This window comes from Neoarius graeffei, chromosome 10 (genome assembly GCF_027579695.1).
Source record: "Neoarius graeffei isolate fNeoGra1 chromosome 10, fNeoGra1.pri, whole genome shotgun sequence".
In the NCBI taxonomy this organism is placed as follows: domain Eukaryota; kingdom Metazoa; phylum Chordata; class Actinopteri; order Siluriformes; family Ariidae; genus Neoarius; species Neoarius graeffei.
The window spans coordinates 75,885,946-75,913,241 of NC_083578.1; the positions used below are offsets into that span (position 1 = coordinate 75,885,946).

A 27,296-nucleotide genomic window follows, 5' to 3' on the forward strand; every position below is an offset into this window, starting at 1 on the left:
TTTTCACTGTGTCCTCCAAGTTTATTTTTCTAGCCCCCCCCCACACACACACACACACGAAAGTCTGAGAAGTTGATTTTTTTTAAAAAGGATTCGACTGTGACCAAAAAAAGGTCAGCAGCAGCACTTTTTCCCATCGCATTACTTGCAACACATGCTTTCACACTTGAGAAAGAACGGGTAATGTGAAAGCAGCTGAATACCACAAAACCTTCTGGAAAGTGTATTTGAAATTAATTCTTATTGTTTCGCTCCACGGTTGAAAAGCTGGATAAAATTACAAACGAACACTCTTTGCTAATCCTTTCTCTTCTGTCTGTTTCATCCTAAAACCTGTAATGGTTGGAGTTTTACGGTGGCACGGTGATGCAGTGGTTAGCACTGTCGCATCCCAGCAAGATGTTTGTCTGTGTGGGTTTTCTCCCGGTGCTCTGGTTTCCTCCTACAGTCCGAAGACATGCAGATTAGGACAACTGGTTAATCTAAATTGCCCGTTGGTGTGAATATGAGTGCGAATGGTTGTTTGTCTCTGTGTAGCCCTGTGATAGATTGGCGACCTGTCCAGAGTGTACCCCACCTCTCACCAGAAGTCAGCTGGGATTGGCTGTAGCTTCCCCCGTGACTCTGACGGATAATGGATGGATGGTTGTGGTTTTGAATTTGCCCCATAAAGCCTTAGGAGTGTAACCATTTGCCCCAACGCCTGCCCTTCGACTTGTATTATAAGTGAGTTTCAAGTAAACTTGAGCCAGGACATCATGTTCTCCTCCTTGTAAATGCATTTCAAGTTGACAAAGTATAGGAAACTCAATATAGCATCCTGCATCGTTTTCTTTATTAATGTTTTATCCTTCTCTTTCACACGTAGTTCTTCCATCCTCTTGTTCGTTCACCTCTGTACTCCCTCATTTTCTATCTATCCACTCAAATACGTTATAAATTTCCATAAACAAATACATAAAGCTGAAAAAAAAGACATGACGCAATAAATGACGACAGGATGAAAATGTTCAAGCATCCAGGAATTTTAATATCCTGTCTTCAGGCCTCAGTAGACATTCTGTGCACAGAGTGTCCTTGTCTTTCTGATATTATCATTATTACATAACACTGATATCCAGAGACCCAAAGTGGCTGTGTGTTCCATTCTGGCACATAAAGAGAAGTAAAGAAGTGTAGGTTTGTGACTATAAAAGAGGAGACGAAGGAAGCGTGAAACGATAAATGACATGCTTTTGAGAGCCTCTTCTGTGCCCTGAGGCTAATTACTGCCTGATTATATTCCACCAAGCAAGCAAGACGATTACCATGATGACTGTGGTAGTATGGATAATTGACGTTGGTGATCTGTCAAGCACACACACACACACACACACACACACACACACACACACACACACACACAAATACACACATATCTGTAGGCATACACCTACATATTTGCATATTGACATGCACACTTACATGCATGCACAAATTCTGCACATTCGTATCCGCATGTACAGTGCACGCATACACACTTAAAAGAAGATTCTCAATCACTCAAATACACACAAACGCAGTGCCTTGAACTGGAAATGCATACACTAACAGCAGGGTTACTGCAGAGGCACTGCAGATGTTGAAATCCCATCTGGACCAGCACACAGCTTCATCAGACACATTTTACTGTACTAAATCAACTTCTAAAGCACACTGACCAAATCATTGAGTGGCATGAACTAATGCTGTATATAATTAGGGGAAAAAAAATAAGTCATTAGTCATTATTTCTTAAACCCTTTGTAATTATGCTGCCTGTTAAGAGCCTTAGCCCAGAAAGGATAAGCAGTTAAGAGCCTTAACCTGATGGATAACTGGAAAGCAAGAGACTTTATTAGAGTTAATCATTAGCCAGACACCTAGTTGAGGCCTGTAATACTTTAATAAGTGACTTTTCATCCTACAGGATAACAATTTGCTTCTTTATTGGAAATAGGTGATATAACAATGACTAATACATACCAGGTAGTCATCTGGTTTTATTCCAAACAGCTCTCGGAAGTACCGGAAGGCCAATGGGGCATAGGTTTTGAACCGGAAGTCGGGGTAGTGGTGCGCTGGAGTCAGGTTGCTCCCCTCGCTGTGACAAGATGGTGCATCATTTGTATTAAATAATTAACAGATTGTTATTAAATTACTGTGCAAAAGTTTGAGGCACCCTTTGAGTACAAACGTTGTTGTTTATTGACAGGATTTTCATTTTATGACTTCTACATTATCGAGTCAGTACAAAAACATTTTACATTTCCAAGCAATAGTTTTCCAGTACAAAATGTGTTACACGAAAATGTTTGTATGTCAGTAAAGAAAGCGGCATACTACTGTTTACTGCTCTTTATAGTGTTTTTTAATGTAGAAACACTGAGTTTCATTATTTTTGAAGGCATCTTTGCTCTACAGCATTGCTTTTCACGCGCATAACACTTTTGCACAGTAATATATATATATATATATATATATATATATATATATATATATATATACACCCCAAACTTTTGAACGGGTATATATATATATATATATATATATATATATATATATATATATATATATATATATATATATATACACACTGCCGTTCAAAAGTTTGGGGTCACCCAGACAATTTTGTGTTTTCCATGAAAAGTCACACTTTTATTTACCACCATAAGTTGTAAAATGAATAGAAAATATAGTCAAGACATTTTTCTGGCCATTTTGAGCGTTTAATCGACCCCACAAATGTGATGCTCCAGAAACTCAATCTGCTCAAAGGAAGGTCAGTTTTATAGCTTCTCTAAAGAGCTCAACTGTTTTCAGCTGTGCTAACATGATTGTACAAGGGTTTTCTAATCATCCATTAGCCTTCTGAGGCAATGAGCAAACACATTGTACCATTAGAACACTGGAGTGAGAGTTGCTGGAAATGGGCCTCTATACACCTATGGAGATATTGCACCAAAAACCACACATTTGCAGCTAGAATAGTCATTTACCACATTAGCAATGTATAGAGTGCATTTCTGATTAGTTTAAAGTGATCTTCATTGAAAAGAACAGTGCTTTTCTTTCAAAAATAAGGACATTTCAAAGTGACCCCAAACTTTTGAACGGTAGTGTATGTATACACACACACACTAACCAGCCACTTTATTAGATACACCCATATACCTGCTGTTTTATGCAGTTCTCTAATCAGCCAATCTCTTGACAGCAGCGCAATGCATAAGATCATGCAGATACAAATCAAGAGCTTCAGTTAATTAATGTTCACTTCGAACATCAGAATGGGAAAAATTGTGATCTCAAAGTGTGACTTTCTTTCACTGTGGTTTGAGCCAGATGGACTGGTTTGAGTATTTCAGAAACTGCTGATCTCATGGGGTTTTCACACACAACAGTCTGTAGTTTACACAGACAGAATGGTGCGAAAAACAAAAAACATCGAGTGAGTGAGCGACAGTTCTGTGGGTGGAAACAAACGGAAAATGGCCAGATTGGTTCGAGCTGCCAGGAAGGATACAGTAACTCATAGCAACTCTTTACAACCGTGGTGAGTAGAAAAGCATCTCAGCATGCAACAGCAGAAGACCACACTGGGTTCTGCTCCTGCCAGCCAAGAACAGGAATCTTAGAATCAAGAACAAGTTCCTATTAAAGTGGCCGGTGAGCATATGTTTGCTGGAACAATACTAGTACATCGTCACGGTTCATTAAAGGAATACTCCAGTGTTCTTCTTTCTCGAATCTCTCTCTACTGCATATGTTACAAACAGATGATTACGACAGAAAAGCTTTCAACACATTTCACTGTACCAAGAAAAGAAGGTGAACTAACTTACTCCAAACTCACTTACAGTGGAAGTCTAAAGGCAGATGTTAGTGCATTTATGTTTTCAACATTCAGCAAATGTTTTTATGCAGTGACTCAGAGAAATACTTAGCAGTGTCTACTGAAATACAAAAAACCCAAAACAAACAACAAATCACCCCATTTACATGAGCACAAATAAGAATATCAGAAAGAAAATCCTTTGAGTTTAACATTTATTCTAAGCACATACTATCTTTGGTCTCATGAGCTGGTTGGTCATGTTGGGACATCGGTCAAACGTACTTACAAGTTAAGCTCTAAACCTCTGTATACTCAATTTCTGCAACTCATCCTTTCATAGATGAGACTAATTTTAGATGAAATTACTCATGGTGGGGCAGCACAGTGGTGTAGTGGTTAGCGCTGTCGCCTCACAGCAAGAAGGTCCTGGGTTCGAGCCCCGTGGCCGGCGAGGGCCTTTCTGTGCGGAGTTTGCATGTTCTCCCCGTGTCCGCGTGGGTTTCCTCCGGGTGCTCCGGTTTCCCCCACAGTCCAAAGACATGCAGGTTAGGTTAACTGGTGACTCTAAATTGACCGTAGGTGTGAATGTGAGTGTGAATGGTTGTCTGTGTCTATGTGTCAGCCCTGTGATGACCTGGCGACTTGTCCAGGGTGTACCCCGCCTTTCGCCCGTAGTCAGCTGGGATAGGCTCCAGCTTCCCCGCGACCCTGTAGAACAGGATAAAGCGGCTACAGATAATGAGATGAGATGAGATAATGATAAATCTAGATAGCAAGCTAGGCTTGTTAGTTATTTGATACTAGCTAAATACTAAAAAGAGTGTTGTTCTGGTTACAGTGTGTGCATTATGTTAGATGTATGGCATTTGGCAGACATACATTTATCTCATTTGTACAAATGCACAACTGAGGGTTAAAGTTGAACTGAAGTCATTTTTAAACTTGCTTTATTTCTTAATTAACGCGTTATTCAATGATGTTTTCGGTTTTAGTAACCTTATATTGTGACTCGTATTGGCAACTAATTGCTATTAAATATTATACTTATCGGCCTGTTCGGTTTTTAGCCGTGTTGAATTTAGTTAGTTTGGTCCACGGCAGGCGTCGCTTATCCGCGTGATCTTGTGCGAGACTTCGAAACATGAAGTGTCAGCCAGGTGTCCATGCCGCCGTTTTGAAAACTGTTTTCCAAACGAAATATTGCATAAAAACGAGTTTAAATGACGATTCCTGCCTACTTTTTTCAAACTTTCCTGATTGCGATCAAAACAAACAAAACTTCCGGCTTGATTACGTCAGCATTCGAAAGAGGGCGCGCACGTTTTTTGACAACGTTGGCAGATGTTGGTCCCTTTGAGTTCCGCTGTACGTTTTACTTCCATCCGACGATGTCTCGCACAGGTCTCAACGAATCTCATTTACGGCCATTGCTTTGACATATGGACTGATATATTACAGAGCGTATTTCAAACACTCATAACTTGCTATAGTAGTGACAAAACACCTATCAAAAATGCATTCCGATATTTAATAATAAAAAAAGATCGTCTCACGTGGGGCGGCACGGTGGTGTAGTGGTTAGCGTTGTCGCCTCACAGCAAGAAGGTCCAGGTCCGAACCCCGTGGCTGGCGAGGGCCTTTCTGTGTGGAGTTTGCATGTTCTCCCCATGTCCGCGTGGGTTTCCTCCGGGTGCTCCGGTTTCCCCCACAGTCCAAAGACATGCAGGTTAGGTTAACTGGTGACTCTAAATTGACCGTAGGTGTGAGTGTGAGTGTGAATGGTTGTCTGTGTCTATGTGTCAGCCCTGTGATGACCTGGCGACTTGTCCAGGGTGTACCCCGCCTTTCGCCCGTAGTCAGCTGGGATAGGCTCCAGCTTGCCTGAGACCCTGTAGAACAGGATACAGCGGCTACAGATAATGAGATGAGATGAGACTACTCATGGTTGTGATTTATATTGTCATATAAACATTATGCATTTATTAAAAGACATCAACACTTGCCCTTAGATTGACACTATAAGTGAATTTTGAGTCAGTTGGTTTTCTGTTCTTTTCTCAGTAGAGGGAAACGTGTCCATGTTCTTAGCCATGATAACTGCACATACACTATATAAGTAGTGAATAAAGATTAGGTGGAAAAATGCCAGAGTATTCCTTTAATTCGTGATAATAACATAATATCCAGAACGGCTATATTTTAGCCAAAGGGATAGACCTGCATAAAAGTTTTACAAACTCAGATTAATGCTAATTCTCTGAGAAAATAAACCACAGTGTCTAACAAAAATGCTTCTTTGGCCTGAAATAGAGTGAAAGTTCCCAGGCAAAATAATACTGTATCCTTGAGGACTAAGAGGTTATTTGATCTCTTTCAGCCTCCATTCACAAAGTCCTTGTTTGGAATGTGACACACCAGAGACAAATACGCAACGCAATCCATGACACAGAACACTCTGAACGATCCCCGAGGACAAGGAGGTCCGAGTTCTGTCTTACTGTCATCACAGTGCTGCACAAAATGAGACGGGGTTTAACTGGGAAACATGGAAACCATGAGACCTGAGTGGCTTGGAAAAAAGTTACTGAATGGGAAAGGTCTCAGTAAACCTTAAAAACACGAAAAAGCCAAAAATCAAAGACGACTAAAATGTTGAGTGAAAAGATAGCGCTTATCAAAAAAAAAATCAAATTCACTTTATATTTAGAGTCTAAATGCATGCCAGCTAGGTTGTACACTTGATACCATAGCCACCATTGCCATAGCTTTCACATTAGCTGCTTTTGATGGTGTCAGGAGTTGTCATTTTGTGCATTCGCACATGCAGAGAGATGTCAAGCATGCTTCGCGAAAAGTGTAAATATGACTGCCAGTGCGCTGGAGTTGGAGCTTTGCTATTTTTCCTCTTGTAGCCACAGCAATATGGAATTCTTCAAACTTGTTCTTGATTTCAGGGAGTCATTTATTTTAGTTGTTTGTGCAATTCGCCAATGTCTTATGGAGACACCCGACCTGGCAATGCCACAACAATGGATGGTTTTAATACATACTGTGTCAACAAAGAATACTGTTTCCAACTTGGAAAATGTGACGCAGTGAAGTATTTCAGGGGCCACTGGAGGTCCTAAAGAGCCCGACTTTTAAGTATATATGATTTCCAACATGTTAAAATGATATAAAAAAAACCCTGACTGCCTAATTGTCATGTAAATAAGGATATATTACATAGCGCTAACTACAACGAACAATATATTGTACACACACAAAAAAAAAACAAAAAAAACAAAAAAAAAACCATATCCTTATTCCTGGACAAATATGCAGTCAACATTGTCAACATTGTGTTAGGCGGAAGTAAAAAAGTATTTACATTGTTTACTCAAGGAAAAGTGCAATTAGGCCACCCATTTTTTATCTTTAGGTTCATGGATTTTTTCAACATATTTTTGATGATGTCGGTCGAAATAAAAATAAAAATAAAAGTGTCCTTGTCCAATTTTTTTTTTTGCATGGCAAAATTCCAATGTCGGATTAAGATGATAAGATAATTTAAATTCAAGAGACACACTTTACATACACACACACACACACACACATACATATATATACATACATATATATATATATATATATATATATATATATATATATATATATATATATATACACTACCGTTCAAAAGTTTGGGATCACTTTGAAATGTCCTTATTTTTGAAAGAAAAGCACTGTTCTTTTCAATGAAGATCACTTTAAACTAATCAGAAATCCACTCTATACATTGCTAATGTGGTAAATGACTATTCTAGCTGCAAATGTCTGGTTTTTGGTGCAATATCTCCATAGGTGTATAGAGGCCCATTTCCAGCAACTCTCACTCCAGTGTTCTAATGGTACAATGTGTTTGCTCATTGCCTCAGAAGGCTAATGGATGATTAGAAAACCCTTGTACAATCATGTTAGCACAGCTGAAAACAGTTGAGCTCTTTAGAGAAGCTATAAAACTGACCTTCCTTTGAGCAGATTGAGTTTCTGGAGCATCACATTTGTGGGGTCGATTAAATGCTCAAAATGGCCAGAAAAATGTCTTGACTATATTTTCTATTCATTTTACAACTTATGGTGGGAAATAAAAGTGTGACTTTTCATGGAAAACACAAAATTGTCTGGGTGACCCCAAACTTTTGAACGGTAGAGTATATATATATATATATATATATATATATATATATATATATATATGAGTGATTCCACGCTTATGGGTACTGAAATGGGGACATGAACTTATTCACCTAAAACCATTTCTTTTTTTACCATCGGGTCACAAAACATGTAATCTTTAATGAATGATATGTTAAAAGATAACTTAAATTTTCTGAGATGTAATAAAAACATATTTATATGCCAAAGTCAAGCCTATGAGTTCCAAAATGATGTCTGTTACATTACTTCTGTTACGATTGTCCATCTCGCGTCTGTTACAAATTAATTACAATCTAGCTATATACCATGTTAATCTTATTGAAAGAATGTGTATGTTTATTCTACTACACATGTTTATTAATTATATTTGCTAAAACATCACCTTCCTATGTTTCAAAAAGTAATTCTACATTGTTAAAATTGAGAATATATATGTCCACAACACTTCTGTTACGTTCTGACTTTGGCATATAAATATGTTTTTATTACATCTCAGAAAATTAAAGTTATCTTTTAACATATCATTCATTAAAGATTACATGTTTTGTGACCTGATGGTAAAAAAAAAGAAATGGTTTTAGGTGAATTTTTAAAAATAAGTTCATGTCCCCATTTCAGTACCCATAAGCGTGGAATCACTCATATATATATATATAGTGTGTGTGTGTTCTTGTGTATAAGTTTATAACACGGACTAGCATTTCAGTACTTACTTCTCTGAAGGTATATGTGGTCATATGACCGTTGAGCTCTCATGAGCACATCGAAGGCTGATACGTTCGTGCTACTTGATTCGATAGGACTCTCTGCGGCACCATCCTCTTCTAATTCCACAGTCAGATACTTGCAGCCAAGATCGCGAACTAACGTTATGGCAGGCATATTCGGCATCGCGCTCGTTACATCGCGCCCTTCTTTCTGAGAACCAAAGATCATTTTGATCTTTTCATTGTTTATTTTCAACGCTTGAGAGACGAAATCGCCCACGTTTTGGTTAGTGAGACAGTGAAAAGACTTTTCTTTACCGCACTTTATGCTTACGTACAGTTGAGGCGATAGCTCGGAATCCATGCTGTCAGCGTCAGCCATGGTCAGCACGAGCTTGACACTGTTGTAAAGCGGTCGTAAATACCATAAAAACATTCAAGTGAATACTCAATGTCGTAAACAGTTTCGTTTTCGGACTCGGCTGAAGTGGATATATACAACACGCACTGTCGTTTGTATTTGCGATTCTAATACTTTTTACTTAAAGAAATATGACCTAGTACCAGGGATACAGTGCTGTTACAAGAAAAATATGTGACTATTTTTTTTACATGTCTTTTTGTACGTTTCGGCGGTTAAAATAAAAATACGCACAGACTTTTTATTTTTCTAGCGGTAGTATTTAACTGCCGTCGGCGGATCCGTGATCTGAAAAATCTAAAATGAGTCGTCTTACTTCCCTAAATAAACCTTGAAAAACAACTTCAAGTTCTTTATGTCAGGGAAAGTAGAAAAGTATAACCATTTATATTTACTTAAAGAACGAAAGTAAAAGTCTAAGAAAGATTCACAAAAGAAAAAGATGGCTGCCTCAGATTACACTGATAACTGATGGTACATTAGCGGCTCTGTCAACGAAGAACCAAGGAATGAGGGATAATGTGAAAATATTAGCTGAGGCTAGAACAGTTTTATTGTTAATCTCTCAAATGGTAGCTAGCACCATAATAATTCTTCAGATATTCATCAAGAAATGGGGGAAACATTAGCTAAAGCTAACTAACAACAGCTTTATTGCTAATCTCTCAAATGTTAGCTAGCATGATAGCAACTCTGAAGATACAAACTAGCGGAATGCTAATAGCTAGCAAGCTACAGTGGTGTGAAAAAGTGTTTGCCCCTTCCTGATTTCTTATTTTTTTGCATGTTTGTCACACTTAAATGTTTCAGATCATCAAACAAATTTAAATATTAGACAAAGATAACACAAGTAAACACAAAATGCAGTTTTTAAATGAAGGTTTTTATTATTAAGGGGGAAAAAATCCAAACCTACATGACCCTGTGTGAAAAAGTGATTGCTGCCCCCCGTTAAAACATAAATTAACTGTGGTTTATCACATCTTTGGAAAGCTGAGTTCGATTTCTCTAGCCACACCCAGGCCTGATTACTGCCACACCTGTTCTCAATCAAGAAATCACTTAAATAGGACCTGCCTGACAAAGTGAAGTCGACCAAAAGATCCTCAAAAGCTAGACGTCATGCTGCGATCCAAAGAAATTCAAGAACAAATGAGAAACAAAGTAATTGAGATCTATCAGTCTGGAAAAGGTTATAAAGCCATTTCTAAAGCTTTGGGACTCCAGCGAACCACAGTGAGAGCCATTATCCACAAATGGCGACAACACGGAACAGTGGTGAACCTTCCCAGGAGTGGCCGGCCGACCAAAATTACCCCAAGAGCGCAGCGACGACTCATCCAAAAGGTCACAAAAGACCCCACAACAACATCCAAAGAACTGCAGGTCTCACTTGGCTCAGTTAAGGTCAGTGTTCATGACTCCACCATAAGAAAGAGACTGGGCAAAAATGGCCTGCATGGCAGAGTTCCAAGACGAAAACCACTGCTGAGCAAAGAGAACATAAAGGCTCGTCTCAGTTTTGCCAGAAAACATCTTGATGATCCCCAAGACTTTTGGGAAAATACTCTGTGGACTGATGAGACAAAAGTTGAACTTTTTGGAAGGTGTATGTCCCATTACATCTGGCGTATAAGTAACACAGCATTTCAGAAAAGGAGCATCATACGGTACCAACAGTAAAATTTGGTGGTGGTAGTGTGATGGTCTGGGGCTGTTTTGCTGCTTCAGGACCTGGAAGACTTGCTGTGGTAAATGGAACCATGAATTCTGCTGTCTACCAAAAAATCCTGAAGGAGAATGTCCGGCCATCTGTTCGTGACCTCAAGCTGAAGCGCACTTGGGTTCTGCAGCAGGACAATGAACCAAAACACACCAGCAAGTCCACCTCTGAATGGCTTAAGAAAAACAAAATGAAGACTTTGGAGTGGCCTAGTCAAAGTCCTGACCTGAATCCGATTGAGATGCTGTGGCATGACCTTAAAAAGGCGGTTCATGCTCGAAAACCCTCCAATGTGGCTGAATTACAACAAGTCTACAAAGATGAGTGGGCCAAAATTCCTCCACAGCGCTGTAAAAGACTCATTGCCAGTTATCGCAAACGCTTGATTGCAGTTATTACTGCTAAGGGTGGCCCAACCAGTTATTAGGTATATGGGGCAATCACTTTTTCACACAAGATCATGTAGGTTTGGATTTTTTTCCCCTTAATAATAAAAACCTTCATTTTAAAACTGCATTTTATGTTTACTTGTGTTATCTTTGTCTAATATTTAAATTTGTTTGATGATCTGAAACATTTAAGTGTGACAAACGTGCAAAAAAAAAAAAGAAATCAGGAAGGGGGCAAACACTTTTTCACACCACTGTAAGTGGACATACCGTAGGAAAAGACAGATTACAATAATGGGTATTAGGTCTCATTTTTTGCTGTCACATCTGCTAAAGTTTAGATTTATTGATGCTCTCTGATGCTAAAAGGTTACCTTATGACTACAACTATTTGATTACAGAGAACTGTAGTGATGTTGTTTTTGAAAGTGCTCTGAGTGAAAAGGAGATGTTTCCTTTTGAAATGTGAGTAAAAGTCAAAGTATTAGGTGGAAAAAAAAACCCTCAAGGGAAGTACAGATGCTTCCCATCTCTACTCACAGGAAGGATTCAGAAGAAACCACAAAGCAGAGACTGACAGAACTATGGAAAAGTAGTGCTCAGGTACTATCATTTTATCCATTTTGAGCTAAAATGAGAATACTTTTTAAGTCTAATTAGGGCTTACCTGGGCATAAACACACTCTCCACCACATAAAAATCCTGCATGAGAACATCTCGGTCAGGTTTTGAGGTCAAGTTCCCAACAGTGTAACCAATGCCCAACTGGATGGCTTCCTTAATAGCTGATGATGATGTCTGGTCAAAGATGCACACATAAATAACATCAGAAGTCTGCTTCCATGTTTTGGCTCATTTGTACAGTTGCAATGAATCAAAAATGAAGGTCCACTGAGCAAAATATGTGAACCATAAAAAGTGAAGGAAGGGAATGGCTAATGGCACCCATATACCTTGTGCACAAGACAGAATGGACCTCTGTTGATGCCACTATTTTGGCAAGTGGACATTTTACACATTGTATTACGGTTATCTGATCTCTGTTGTGGTGCTGAGACAGCATTTCCTTCAGAAGACATGAAGAACCAATTCTGTTTCATGGTATACTTTTGTGGTATTCACAGAGGGCCACACAGCCTTCCAGCACTTTGTACTACAGCATGTCACGTCCTCTTCCTTAAAGCATATACGCAGAGCCATGGCCTCACTTTCGTTTATAAATGCCTTGAGACCTCAAGAATGGCACAGGAATAGTTTTAAGCGTTAACAATAAATCTAATATAGTAATTTTTACGATTAAAGCGATTTATACTGTATAGGTAGCGGTCTGAGTGAACGACCTTGACATCCGTAACGTCACAGCAGGAAGGCTATCGGTCTCATCGCCATTTCCGCTATACTAAAACACAGAGCTGACTGCAATGCCGATCCTCCATTTTGAGCTAATTTATCGCCATGCCACGCAGATGTACTGCTGCACCCGCCAGCAACACGACAGAAGGTGGATTTACATTGCATTCATGGTCCAAGAATGTTCAAACTGCAAAGATTTGGACGCATTTTGCGAGAAGTTCAGGGGCACATCGGGCGCCTACGAAGTAGTCTCTCCTCTGCTCTGCACATTTTACTGAGGACTCGTACGAGACCTCTGATCTGTTGAGGAGCGTTGGCTATAAGCCCATATTGAAAGAGGGTGCAGTATCAACAATTAAAGGAAAAGAAAACTACAAGAAAAGGAAAGTATTTCATCTCATTATCTCTAGCTGCTTTATCCTGTTCTACAGGGTCGCAGGCAAGCTGGAGCCTATCCCAGCTGACTATGGGCGAAAGGCAGGGTACACCCTGGACAAGTCGCCAGGTCATCACAGGGCTGACACATAGACACAGACAACCATTCACACTCACATTCACACCTACGGCCAATTTAGAGTCACCAGTTAACCTAACCTGCATGTCTTTGGACTGTGGGTGAACCAGAGCACCCAGAGGAAACCCATGCGGACACGGGGAGAACATGCAAACTCCACACAGAAAGGCCCTCGCCGGCCACGGGGCTCGAACCCGGACCTTCTTGCTGTGAGGTGGCAGCGCTAACCACTACACCACTGTGCTGCCCAGGAAAGTATTTATTTTATTTTTTTTTAAAAAGCAAAGTTCAGTTGCACCAGTCCTCCTGGAGTGAGCCAAGGGTTGTTGCTAAAACCCGGGATGGAACGGGACGTGACATATCGCTCGGGCAGTGACCTCCCTGTGGTCGTTGCTAAAACCGGTGACGTCCCGTTCCGTCCTGGGTTTTAGTAATTGCCTGAGCTGAGCAGTAATGGCGGAGTACTCCGTATGGACAAAACAGAGAATGAGTGGAGCAGCCGTCTGATTTCTAAACTGGATATCGCTGCCATCTTGCCCTTACGTGGAAGAAGCGAATGAACGGAGAACTGAACGAACAACTGAAAGTCAGATTGTTTCAAAACAATTGGCCACAAGATCGGCCTTCAAGAAGCGAGAACACAGACGGGTAAGCTCCGACTCTCATTTGGATAAAAAAACAACAAAAACAACATGTTGTTTACCTGCATTTAGATTAATACATGTAACTTGTATTGTGTGTTTAAGTTAGCGGTATAAGATGATTTAATTTGCTTCAGAATGTGATTGTTTCAGTTCATCTGATTATTTAATTAGCCTTTTATGTTTTATCAGTGAAAATGCATGCATGTACATGTATGTTGCATAAGTTATAACACCCATCCTGTTTTAATGAGAGTCAACCCACAATCAGTGAAGTCAAATCAGTCTTAGTTGAGCAAGTCGGTAACGGTATTTCTTACTTTCACCATAAATTTTTATTTATATGACTTTGGTCTATAGCTGTCAAAGGCCTCGGCCTTAAAACCGGTTCCTGCTGTGACGTCACGCACTCGGGGCTGGCTGGCTCAGCGGGGTAGCTCGAATGCCAAGTTTGCAGTCGATTTTAACTCTCAAAAATATATTTTTTTATTCCCATTTATGCAGCATACAAGAGTCAAGGATGGAGATACTATCCACTCAGAAATGTATTTAAAAATAAAAGGTTCTGCGTATCTGCTTTAAAGTCACCCAAAACCTTTTGAACTTTTCTGTATTGAATAAAATTGCTTGATGTACTGGGTCTACAAAAATTCTTTCTATGAATCTGCCCTCAACATGCAGCCATACGGTATCTCCAGTAAACCAATACAATAACAGAGGTCATATGCATACAGTTATGTGATTGGCGTCAATATTTTGTGATGAAATATATTCCCTGCTTGTTAATACCCAGACTTTCTAATGAGGTTTTCAGCCTCTAGTTTCTTAAAATAAAATAAAATAAATAAATAAATAAAAAAACTTTGCAGTGATAACTTGACGTTTTTCAATTTTCGAAAAATATTCTGAGAAAAAAAAAAAAACAACCAAATGTGTTTAGGGTGACTTTAATGAATGGAAGAAACTCTCAATACTAAACACTAAGGTCTGCACTTAACTACCTATTGTCTTTTGGTCAAGCATGTAAACATTTATCACTTATTAACCCCTTAAAGTCTCAGGTTATTATGCATCATTATTCAGTAATGACTATGAATTATTCAGCAAATGCAGTGATTTTAATAAGAAAGGTTTGCAAATTGGGGACCCAATAAAAACTCCTGGGAATTTAAGGGGTTAAACTTAATAAACTGAATGCACCGCAAGAACGTTATGACTTACTGTCACTGGGTTCCTCAGCCTAAAAGAATACATATTTATTAGCATATGCACCACTTCCTTTAATATTGTCCATAGGGATGAATTCAGTAGTTTAACAGCGTACTCATAAACATTTACCTTTTTATAGGTTTTCTCTCTGCTTGGCCCTCCAACTCCATTTTCAGTGGCCGACATCTTTTAGAGAAATAGATACAGAGGCCTGGGTCAAACAAGGCAAGGGAACAGACACTTGTAACACTAATGGACCTGAACGTCCAGACTGATTTAAGGAGCCCTTCAGAGATGGAGAAGAACTGAACCCTTTTTTTATTTGTTTATCTTAAACAGGTCACACCGGTTGAAAGAGCAGAAAAAAATGCAAGTAATATTAATTAATTACGTAGGTTTATACTAGGAACGTTTATTATAAATTGTTTTAATTTTAACAATTAATAGAATTTAAGCGATAACTTCAATATAAGAGATAATTGTGAAGGTATATTAAAATATACAGAAAACCCACACCAGGGCTCGAAATTTGCGGTGGTCCGGTCGCCCGAGGCGACTTAATTTTTCATTTGGCGGGTAATTCCTGTCACTAGCTAGCCCGGCTGGCTAGTTGAAAATAAAAAATATATATGAAGCGAAGATTCAGAGACACCGTCAACTAAAGCCGCCACATATTGAGCGTGTGCCGTGTCTGTGTTAAGCGATGTGTTTATCGTCAGGACGGAAACTACCGAAGAATTCCGAATCATATCGTGTACGAGTCAGGCTGTCGTTTTTTTCACTACTGCGCATGCATATAACGCATTTCGCTGAATATCGCGGTAATCACGTGTAGTATTGGACCAGGTGGGTGGAGCACAGAAGCACGGCAGGCCAGAACTGAATGAACTATTTATTGCTAGCTTTTCAGCCTTTTATCACTTCCCAGCCCCGCATGCACACACGCACGTGTTCTGGTTGGGGAGAGAGAGCTCCCTTTCTCTGCTCTCCTCTCCTTTTAAAGGGCGCGGTCACTGGGGAAGACACACAAACACAGGTTAATCCCCATCAGGTGCAATGATTCCACCACTTACCTTCCCTGACTCCACCCTCCATTCACAGACTGACGCTTGGCCACGCCCCCGCTGCCACATCACGTTATCAAATTCAATAGATGTGGCCACATTATCGCCCATTTAAACACGTGTTTTTGTTGTTGTTTACATCTACATCTGCCAAAGCCACGTTGCGATGTGGAATTTTCTGAAAGGTGTACAGAAACCGCCAGAGACGGGGACAAAGCGACCTCGGTCTGAAGAGGAGAAACGACAAAGGACTTATAAGCAAACGTGGGAGCAGGGTAGGCCTTGGCTGCGATACAATTTTTATGGAATAATTAATTTTTTTCAAGTTGATTCCTAGTCAATATGAAGCTCCTAATGCTTTCTCTCTCATAAATGGTTAAATACAGAAAGCATGTTGGATATATTTTGGGTGCTATAGTCATGATAGTAAGTATATTTGTTTTCATACACCAAGTTGCCAAGTTTTCCAATATATTATTATTTGTTGATATTATATTATGGTGCTCTGTGTTGTTCTCATTTATGTATTTAACAACAGTATCAAAATACTCAGGTCTTGAAATAAATGCACATTAGTCATGAACAATGGTAACTACTCTCTTTTGCGTTATTTTTGACAGAAGTAAAATTCATACATGAACAAATTTTGGCTAGTTGATTTTCTGTTCGGCTAGTTACTTTGGAAGGTAACTAGTCCGGCTGGCTGGTGAAAAAAAAAAAGAATTTCGAGCCCTGCACCTATATACTATTTATATATACCACCAATTATACTATTAAAAACCAAATACTATTAAAGTTTTGGTAACTTCCATACAGCAAGTATACATTAATAAACATCACTAAATACAATATTAACTATTACCAAACAGTTTAATGTATAAAACCTATTAATCAATAACTATTCATATGAATAATAATATAATTTTCCCCATTGATGTATCTTAATAATTGAATTAATAATAAATAAGCACTGGTTAACAATTCATTGATGCCTATAACGTAGAATTAAAAATTGTTTTAGGTGTTAAGTAAAGAATAATACATAACGGGTTACAGGAAAGTAATCAACAACTTAAGAGTTAGTGTGTTTTCACATTCTTTCCCTTTTGGCTCTCAAAACGAACTCAGAGCAATTAGTCAGCATTTATTGTGCATATGTAAACACTCCAAATGAACTCAGATCCCTCTGAAACAAAATGTGCTGAGGTTCACTTCAAATCCACGTTGCAGTTTGCTTAACCTGTGCATTCTGAACACAAAGCGGTCCAGGTTTGATTTGCCTTTCGCCATTGTATTTTAGCCCTCTAGGCTTGCTGTAGACTGATCACATGCCCCAAGTGAAACCTTCCCATAATCCAAAGGTCTGAGGGCTCCAGAGGAATTATAGTGTGAACAGAAAGAGGACTGAGGCTCCATCAGAGCTGAAGTGGACCACAAAGAGAACTATTTCTCTTTCAAATGAACTCACAATGTGAACACAAAAAGAAGTGAGTCCCTTTTCTGTTGGTCCATATTTTGGTCTACTTTGGTTAACTAAAAAAGGACTATATGTGAAAACACCCTTAGTGTGTAAAACACCCCCAAAATGATTATTTTCCTATAACAACATGCCTCAAAGTGTTTTGTTACAATTAAGTGCATTAATGTTACAAGTTAGTGTACGAATGTTACAAATAAAATTAAGTGTACTAATGTTGCAAGATGGTGTACTAATGTTACAAATACAATTAAATGTACTAATGTCACAAGATAGGGTACTCATGTTACAAATAAACTTAAGTGTATTAATGTTACAAGTTAGTGTACTAATGTTGCAAGATAGTGTACTAATGTTACAATTAAGTGTACTAATGTTACAAATAAAATTAAGTGTACTAATGTTACAAATAGTGTACTAATGTTACAAATAAAATTAAGCATACTAATGTTACAGTTGAGTGTATGAATGTTACAAGTTAGTGTACTAAAGCTACAATTAAGTGTACTAATGTTACAAATAAAATTAAGTGTACTAATGTTACAACTGAGTGTATGAATGTTACAAGTTAGTGTACTAATGTTACAAATAAAGTGTACTAATGTTACAAATACAATTAAGTGTACTAATATTACAATTGAATGTACGAATGTTACAAGTTAGTGTACTAATGTTACAAATAAAATTAAGTGTACTAACGTTACAATTGAGTGTATGAATGTTACAAGTTAGTGTACTAATGTTACAAATACAATTAAGTGTACTAATGTCACAAGATAGTGTACTAATGTTACAAGTTAGTGTACTAATGTTGAAAGATAGTGTACTAATGCTACAATTAAGTGTACTAATGTTACAAATAAAATTAAGTGTACTAATGTTACAAGTTAGTGTACTAAAGCTACAATTTAGTATACTAATGTTACAATTAAGTGTACTAATATTACAATTAAGTGTACTAATACAATTAAATGTGCTAATGTCACAAGATAGTGTACTAATGTTACAATTAAGTGTACTAATGTTACAAATAAAATTAAGTGTACTAATGTTACAACAGTGTACGAATGTTACAAGTTAGTGTACTAAAGCTACAATTTAGTGTACTAATGTTACAGTTAAATGTACTAATGTTACAAGATAGTGTACTAATGTTACAATTGAGTGTACAAGTGTTACAAATTAGTGTACTAAAGTTACAATTAAGTGTACTAATGTTACTAGTTAGTGTATTAATATTAAAATTATGTGTAGTAATGTTAATCCTACCTTTATTTAACCACAAACACAGTTGCTCTGCTGCTCACGGCTGCTGCATTGCTCACTCATATGGACTATGTAGACGAGACTTCAAGAAGTCCGATTTCACTTAATCTAGGATGGAAAAAGAACATCGTCATTTAGTTCATATGACAAAAAGTAGATAAACTGCATTGTTAGTGAGTGCATTAAATGATTTTATGTTTTCACATGAACTACAGCAGAGACCACAACAACAACATCCATGGCAAAAACACCACACATCTAATACCCAACCTTATTGAATTTGCATGCATAGGCACATTTCTCTCAATGTGTGTGTTCTCTGAGTCACACACTCAGTGCCTCCCCTGTTACCTCATTACCTGACTGATTTGAGAAGAATATGTAGCCACTTCCTTGTGTCAGTCCACAAATTCAGCTCTAAGATTGTGTTATTGCCCCGAGTTATTGCACAACAGCAGCTGTCTAAACATGAGGCGCTCTTTACTGGTACTGAACAGTTTATCCGGCACAAAGTTTTCGCTTATAGGATACTTGATTCAACGTTAATCAAGGGCACTTGCTGTTTTACGAAAAGTCAAGTCAGAAGGGAGCAATGAGTCTTACAATGCATTATTCATTCTGAAATCTATACTTATTATTCATCATGAAATATTGTTTCCATCCCGATCCTGGCAGCAGAGGATGTGCAAATCTATTACGTGTAAAGCCAAAGTGGCAGACTCTAGTCTTGGAGGCTCACATCACTGAAGAGATTTGTTATGAGATGTTTCTCAAATCATGTACTGTGTTTCAAACCTAATAATGAAATTTATATACTATATACTATGTAAAATATAATCACCTGCTGACTTTGATATTGGTAAGTGTAGCTATTGTTAGCTAAGGGTTTATTTCCAGATATACAGTATATACACACACACACACTTATGTACACACTTCTTGAGTTCCTTCCTTCCACAATAACTTACTTGGTTCCTTTTGTCAATTGCGTATTTATTTACATAATTAACTAGAAGGGTACTCGGTAGAGTGCATACCTCTGCCAAGCCACATATTAGAATATCCAGATGTTTACTAAAGTATGTTTACATATACATTCGGATTTGCATCAACATCTAATCAATTATTCCATGTCCCACGGCCCACCTTTCTTCAAAATTTCATCAAAATCCGTTCACTACATTTTGAGTTACATTGGGAACAGACAAACAAACAAACAAACAAACAAACAGAGACAAAAACATAACCTGCTCCAACAAAGTAGGCAAAGGTAATTAGTTCCTTCTTTACATCATTTAGTATATCCTCCTGGAAACCAAGAAAAAAATGTGTCTCTCAATTTCTCTTTTGTTGTAATCTCCTTACTAGGAATTTCCCAGCAACCCTCCTAGCATGATATATCATTGGAAAGCCCAGGATGCGCTCTTTACAAGACACCAGGATTCAAGTCAATAGCTTAAAGGAACAGTCCACCGTACTTCCACAATGAAATATGCTCTTATCTGAATTGAGACGAGCTGCTCCGTACCTCTCCGAGCTTTGCGCGACCTCCCAGTCAGTCAGACGCAGTCAGACGCGCTGTCACTCCTGTTAGCAATGTAGCTAGGCTCAGCATGGCCAATGGTATTTTTTGGGGCTGTAGTTAGATGCGACCAAACTCTTCCACGTTTTTCCTGTTTACATAGGTTTATATGACCAGTGATATGAAACAAGTTCAGTTACACAAATTGAAACATAGCGATTTTCTATGCTATGGAAAGTGCGCACTATAATGACAGGCGTACTAACACCTTCTGTGCGCTTCGGCAGCGCATTGATATCTGAGCTCTGTATCAATGCGCTGCCGAAGCGCGCAGAAGGTGTTAGTACGCCTGTCATTATAGTGCGCACTTTCCATAGCATAGAAAATCGCTACGTTTCAATTTGTGTAACTGAACTTGTTTCATATCACTGGTCATATAAACCTATGTAAACAGGAAAAACGTGGAAGAGTTTGGTCGCATCTAACTACAGCCCCAAAAAATACCATTGGCCATACTGAGCCTAGCTACATTGCTAACAGGAGTGACAGCGCGTCTGACTGCGTCTGACTGACTGGGAGGTCGCGCAAAGCTCGGAGAGGTACGGAGCAGCTCGTCTCAATTCAGATAAGAGCATATTTCATTATGGAAGTACGGTGGACTGTTCCTTTAACACCTTAAAATACCACCGTACTGTTCATTTATTAATTTTTAGCCATATGATTATTTAAAACTAATTATTATTACTTTCTGAGTTATTAAGATTGAGTTATTATGAATTTTATAAACTAATATGAAACCTACAGTATGTTACTGTAAGAATTTACGTCGATGGGCAAAATCATGTTTCTAGTTGAGTTTTCTGTTAATAAAATTATCTTTATGAACTCTATTTCTAAATCTAGAGTTATTATGGTAAACAATCATATTTATCAGCAAGATAATCAAGATTATACCACAGCACGGTCAAGTTCTCAACGCCGACAGGTCTGAAAGTGTGAATTAATTTGATATAACACTGTGGCTCTAATAGCAGATCTGGCAGTAACATCAACAACAGGTTTATATTAAAGTGCTAGTTATAATACGTTATCATTTCTATGGTAACATCCACAGTGACTTACCGTATATGGTGGACACGCAACAGAATCGAAGAATAATAATGAACTAATTTTAAAAATGTGATGCTGTGTAACAAAGAAAAGTGTATACTCATCGACATGGTGAGGTTTACTGTTGGGAGACATCTCGTTCATTTTGAGACAGAGACTCAACATTAAACATGGTGAGAACAACATTAAACGTAACTCTAAACAGTTAGAAAGACCAATGTGTCATTCATTAAAAAAATAAACATTGCAATCATTGGCAAAACGATGTGGAATTAAAGGAATAACACACTTCAGGCTGGGCGGCACGGTGGTGTAGTGGTTAGTGCTGTCGCCTCACAACAAGAAGGTCCTGCGTTCGAGCCCCGTGGCCGGCGAGGGCCTTTCTGTGTGGAGTTTGCATGTTCTCCCTGTGTCCGCGTGGGTTTCCTCCGGGTGCTCCGGTTTCCCCCACAGTCCAAAGACATGCAGGTTAGATTAACTGGTGACTCTAAATTGACCGTGAGTGTGAATGGTTGTCCGTGTCTATGTGTCAGCCCTGTGATGACCTGGCGACTTGTCCAGGGTGTACCCCGCCTTTCACCCGTAGTCAGCTGGGATAGGCTCCAGCTTGCCTGCGACCCTGTAGAAGGATAAAGCGGCTAGAGATAATGAGATATGAGATGAGACACTTCAGGCTGTGCTGTCATATGAAATTAATCCACTTCGGGGTTAATGTTTGCCAGCATCACACCATTCCGGTTTCATACTTTTGAACTGATGCGTCCCGTTTTGATGTTTTTTTTTTTGCATTTATTGCATTGACAAGATATTTAAAAACCTAACAATGTTCACTGTACAACAGCCATTCATTTTTGAGATACGGACAGAAGGACTGTTATTGGTATGTTTTGTTTCTGTCTGATATTGACAACAAGCCCCTCCCCTCTATGTTCTGATGCATGATTAGACAAGTTGATGTAAAAGTATCTGTCCGAATGATGGACTATATATTTGTTAGGCCATCATTCTGATATTAGGTTCATATTTCTTCCTGAACACACTAGACATTACACTGAAAAATGGATGCGATTTGGGACACAGCTCTGTCATTAGATAATGAGTTGAATCGGTTGTGATAAATGAGGCAGAAATCTAAACCCACTCTTTGAGATCAACTGGGACGCGTGCATCAACGTGTGTTTTGTGCGTCTGGATGTGCGTGCACATACGTAAATGGCGCCACGTTAAAGCAGGACAGTAAAAGCAGGTGCTCTGAAAGAGTGTGAATGAAGGATAATCACCTTGCAGAGCACTGGCATAAACATGCAGCATGCTAGAGACAAGTCCTTATTCAGGCTTAAAGGCTGCAATGGAGTCACTTATTTCCTCGTTTACTGCATTAGTGCAGGACCGTGAGCTACGCACTGTTCATACCAGCAGGCCTGAGAGGGGACGGAGAGCACGCGGCATGGAGGGGTTGTGTCAAAGAGAAAAATGCAAGATAGAGTTTAAAAAAAAAACACCCTGGGGAAAAAAAGAGACTCAGTCTAGTTTGGTAAATTAAAAAAAAAAGGCTTAGAGATAAAGAGAAAGATGTGAAGAACAGCCGCTCTGTATGCAGAGTTTTCTGCACCTGCATGTGAATGTGGACGTGGCCAAGATCTTCTGCAACCTTTATTACATAATCATTCTCTCAAGGCCATGCTGTCTACCTATCTCTCTCTCTCACACACACACACACACACACACGTTTGTCTTACTATCCTTGTACAGATGTTGCTTTGACAATCATTAATGCAATGAATTAATGTTATGTTTCTATGCAAAGCAATTTTCCTTGTAGCGACCAGCCAAATATTGCTATGAGTTCAAATCTGTTCAAACATATGATCCTCACCAGGATATCTAAACACACACACACACACACACACACACACACACACACACACACACACACACACACACACACACACACCAAGCAATCACTAATGTCCTACTAATTATCCTGAGCTGTTTAAACCCATTCAAAGGAAATATAAATATAAAGCTAAGAAGCTTCTCAAGGTTCTACTGTATTGTATTTTCTTGTTTTTTTTCTTTTTCATTTTTTAGTAACACCAACACCTTGCCTTATCGACCCACTGTATTTCTTTATACTGTAATCCAATGACTTTTTATCAATGAGCCTCTTGGTCTGCTACACAATATTAAGTATCGGTAAGTACTACACCAAAACAATTTGTTTTATACTTCTCTTTCTCTCTCTTTTTTCACTTTTTTAACCTTCATTAGGTCAAACAGTGAATCTGCCAAATCACGTGCTTGTGGAAATAAACACTACAATGCCATGTCTTGGAAACTGTTCGAGTCTCTGTAGATCTACACGTGTGCTCGAATCATGCAACATCTATAATAAAATCCTGTTTCACACTGATCCTAGCCTGAGGCAACGTCTGTCCTCCTGCTGCTTAGTCCACAGACTCTCCAGAACAAATACACACAGGTTTTAGCCAAGCATTCAAAATAAGGCACCTGCTGTGGAAGAACTGAGAGAAGACAAATGGTCCAGACAAAGAACTGATTATGGCAAAAAGCACCATTAACGGTCCATATGAGGACGTACGCAAAACTAGCGGAGCAAGCTCAGAGCTTGAAAAAGTTCACGTTCTTAAAATAGGCCTGAGGATCAACTACTATCTATCTATCTATCTATCTATCTATCTATCTATCTATCTATCTATCTATCTATCTATCTATCTATCTGTTCACCTAAGCAAATCGAAACAGCTGGATGCACATACTCCATACTTTGCACATGGATTGGCGACACCCATGACAACATTTTTGATTTTTCAAAACATTGGTTTAGTGCTAATCTAACACACTATTCATTTCCCATAGGCTACATGCTCGTGCTAACACACAGCACGTAGCCTCGGCAGGAATCCCCTCCCTGACTCGCCTGACAGTTTTGATTGTACGGGACCTACAGCGCTCAGGTAGCCTGCCCAATTCCAAGCAGCTGTATGACCAAACCCTAGGACCAACACAGCCCCTGTGAAGCGCACCATTCAGAGGAAATCAGGTTCACAAGCAATAACTACTAATCAACTACTATAGTTAGTTATTTAGGCATATACATTACTGTGCAAAAGTCTTAGGCACTCTATTTTTTTTTTCCTACAAACATTGTTATAGATTTCTATTTTATGACTTCTACGTTATCGAGTCGGTACAAAAACATTTTAGAGTCCAAACGTTCGTTTTCCAGCACAAAATTAAATGTTACAGAAAAAAAATGTTTGTATCTGAGCAGCATATTACATTAGAAACCACTTTTCAGATTAAAAAAGAAAACATAATGAAGGCTGCTGGGTTTTGGTGCAAAATTAAGAAGCGAGTGTGACCGTCAAAGTGTCCAGAAGAACTGTGGCTGGTTCTGTAAGATGCTCATTTCCGCATAAAACTGTACTCACTGTACCTCCGACTACTTTTTTTTTTAAACCAAAGGGTCGTCTCTCACCAAATATTGATTTTGTTTCATTTATAATGGCTTACTGCTGTTTATAGTATTTTTTTAAATGTTGAACCATTTCATTTCATTATTTTTAAGCCATTTTTGGTCTACAGCATTTCTTTGCACGTGCCTAAGACATTTGCACAGTACTGTATTTATAAGCCTAACTAACTGATCATTGGATTTGAAGTGATTTCATTCATTCACTTCAGTAACCACTTTATCCTGTTCAGAGTCATGGTGGAGCCGGAGCCTGTCCCGGGAACGCTGGGTGCAAGATGGGAAAAAAAATACATATATATCTCATCTCATTATCTCTAGCCGCTTTATCCTGTTCTACAGGGTCGCAGGCAAGCTGGAGCCTATCCCAGCTGACTACGGGCGAAAGGCGGGGTACACCCTGGACAAGTCGCCAGGTCATCACAGGGCTGACACATAGACACAGACAACCATTCACACTCACATTCACACCTACGGTCAATTTAGAGTCACCAGTTAACCTAACCTGCATGTCTTTGGACTGTGGGGGAAACCGGAGCACCCGGAGGAAACCCACGCGGACACGGGGAGAACATGCAAACTCCGCACAGAAAGGCCCTCGCCGGCCCCGGGGCTCAAACCCAGGACCTTCTTGCTGTGAGGCGACAGCGCTAACCACTACACCACCGTGCCGCCCATATATATATATATATATATATATATATATATACACATACATACACACACACATAAACATATATATGAATGGGATGTGAGTCAATTACAAGGCGCCATACACACATATTGACACACTCATTACACCTAGGGGCAATTTAGAGTCTCCAATTTAGCTCCTGGCATGTTGTTTTTGGAGGAAACTTAAAAAACTTAAAAAGAAAAAGTATACATAATGTTAACATGGATCTAACTGCAATTAACTGGAACTGTGCTGTTAAATATAATAGGAATTATTCTATCCACATTCACTGGATATGAGCAATAGCATGTTCTGATTGGTTACTCTACTACTAGGCTATCAGCTCATATACTGTGAGTAGAGAAAAACAAAATGGCAGTGTGTGTTGCTGAACCAACTGAGGACCACCAAATAAAAACTCTACTCGAAAACAAAACCACCCAAAATACAAAAAAAAAGCAAGAAAATATGGAATAAAAGTATTTGATGGTAAGAACGTATCTTTTTTATTTTTCAAGAATTATTATTATAGCATTTTTCACAAATTGTTCCTGTCGTTTCGCCGGGTTGTTTACATTCTAAGCGGAAATTATTTTGTCGGACGTTTTGTATACAGTTTTTATTTATCAAATTTGCAAAAAAAAATAAAAATAATACTCCGTTTCTCAAAATCTCGTGAATGTGGATAGAATAAAACAATTATTCCACTCAATCTTGTCATACATGGCTTATAGCCAACTCGGTGCTACGTGCCTTGTTGGCTATCAGCTCATGTACGACTCGATTTCATGGGATAACTGTTAAATGTTTCAAATAGAATCTTGGTTCTTTTTGTGGACAGAAATGTCAATAAAGCCATAATGGCACCAATCAATCAATAAGATTCCTGATCTTTGCAATATTTAATATTCTTTTTTAATTGGATAGGACAGGAAATGAGTGGGAGAGAGAGATAGGGAGGGATCGAACCCAGGTCCCCGGATTTATGGTATGGCACCTTAACCACCTGAGCCACGACGCCCCAATATTTAATATTCTGGTTTAATTACATTCATAAAATAAATCTGTGCTGTTATCATAAATGTACTTCTTCTTTTTTTTTTTTTTTACATTGGAGAACATTCACGGGACCACTGACATTTGAATTCCTCTGTTGTTACAGTACTAAACATGACCTGCCAATGACTCCTCGCTGGGGATTACATCTTTGTGATGCTATGCCGCAGCCTAGCAGGAGACTTTTGAGAACACTTGGCTCTTTATCATCATAACACTTTTCTATCTGTGATTTTGCTACGGTTGCTCAGCAGCAGTGTCTGCAAACACTAAACCTGAGGCACAGGGTAAACACTTACAGAAACAGACTTAAAGCTGTGCTTGAACGTGTAGCATTTTCAATTTGCTTTAATGATCGAGTGACGTGAACAGGGTCGACGAGCTGTGTAGTATTTTCCAGATTTATTCCAAAAGAGTCACGAGTTTGACTCTGAGTTTGGACTTGGACGAATTTGAATTCAGGCCAATACCTGCTGGCGTCAGCTTCTCTGCCCTTTCACTCGTCATTGCTGCTGTGCCCTTTAGTGATGTTCTTAACCTCTAACTACTCTGGAAGTGCTGTCATGCTTCAAGGGACTATAAATGAGTCTCATAAGCGCATCTTCTAAATGCCAGG

General features: G+C 38.8%; 1 protein-coding gene across 2 annotated transcripts in view; it reads right to left on the minus strand.

Moving 5' to 3' along the window:
* pip5k1bb (phosphatidylinositol-4-phosphate 5-kinase, type I, beta b) overlaps positions 1-27,296 on the minus strand; it is a 117,922-nt gene that overhangs the window by 56,322 nt on the left and 34,304 nt on the right. For both annotated transcript variants that reach the window (XM_060930907.1, XM_060930906.1), the window contains exons 2-5: positions 18,824-18,928; positions 15,143-15,199; positions 11,964-12,094; positions 2,005-2,122 (exon numbers count right to left, since the gene is read on the minus strand). In XM_060930907.1, coding sequence (XP_060786890.1) covers positions 2,005-2,122; positions 11,964-12,094; positions 15,143-15,199 — 306 coding nt within the window. In that variant the 5' untranslated portion in view covers positions 18,824-18,928. The remainder of the gene's footprint in view (positions 1-2,004; positions 2,123-11,963; positions 12,095-15,142; positions 15,200-18,823; positions 18,929-27,296) is intronic.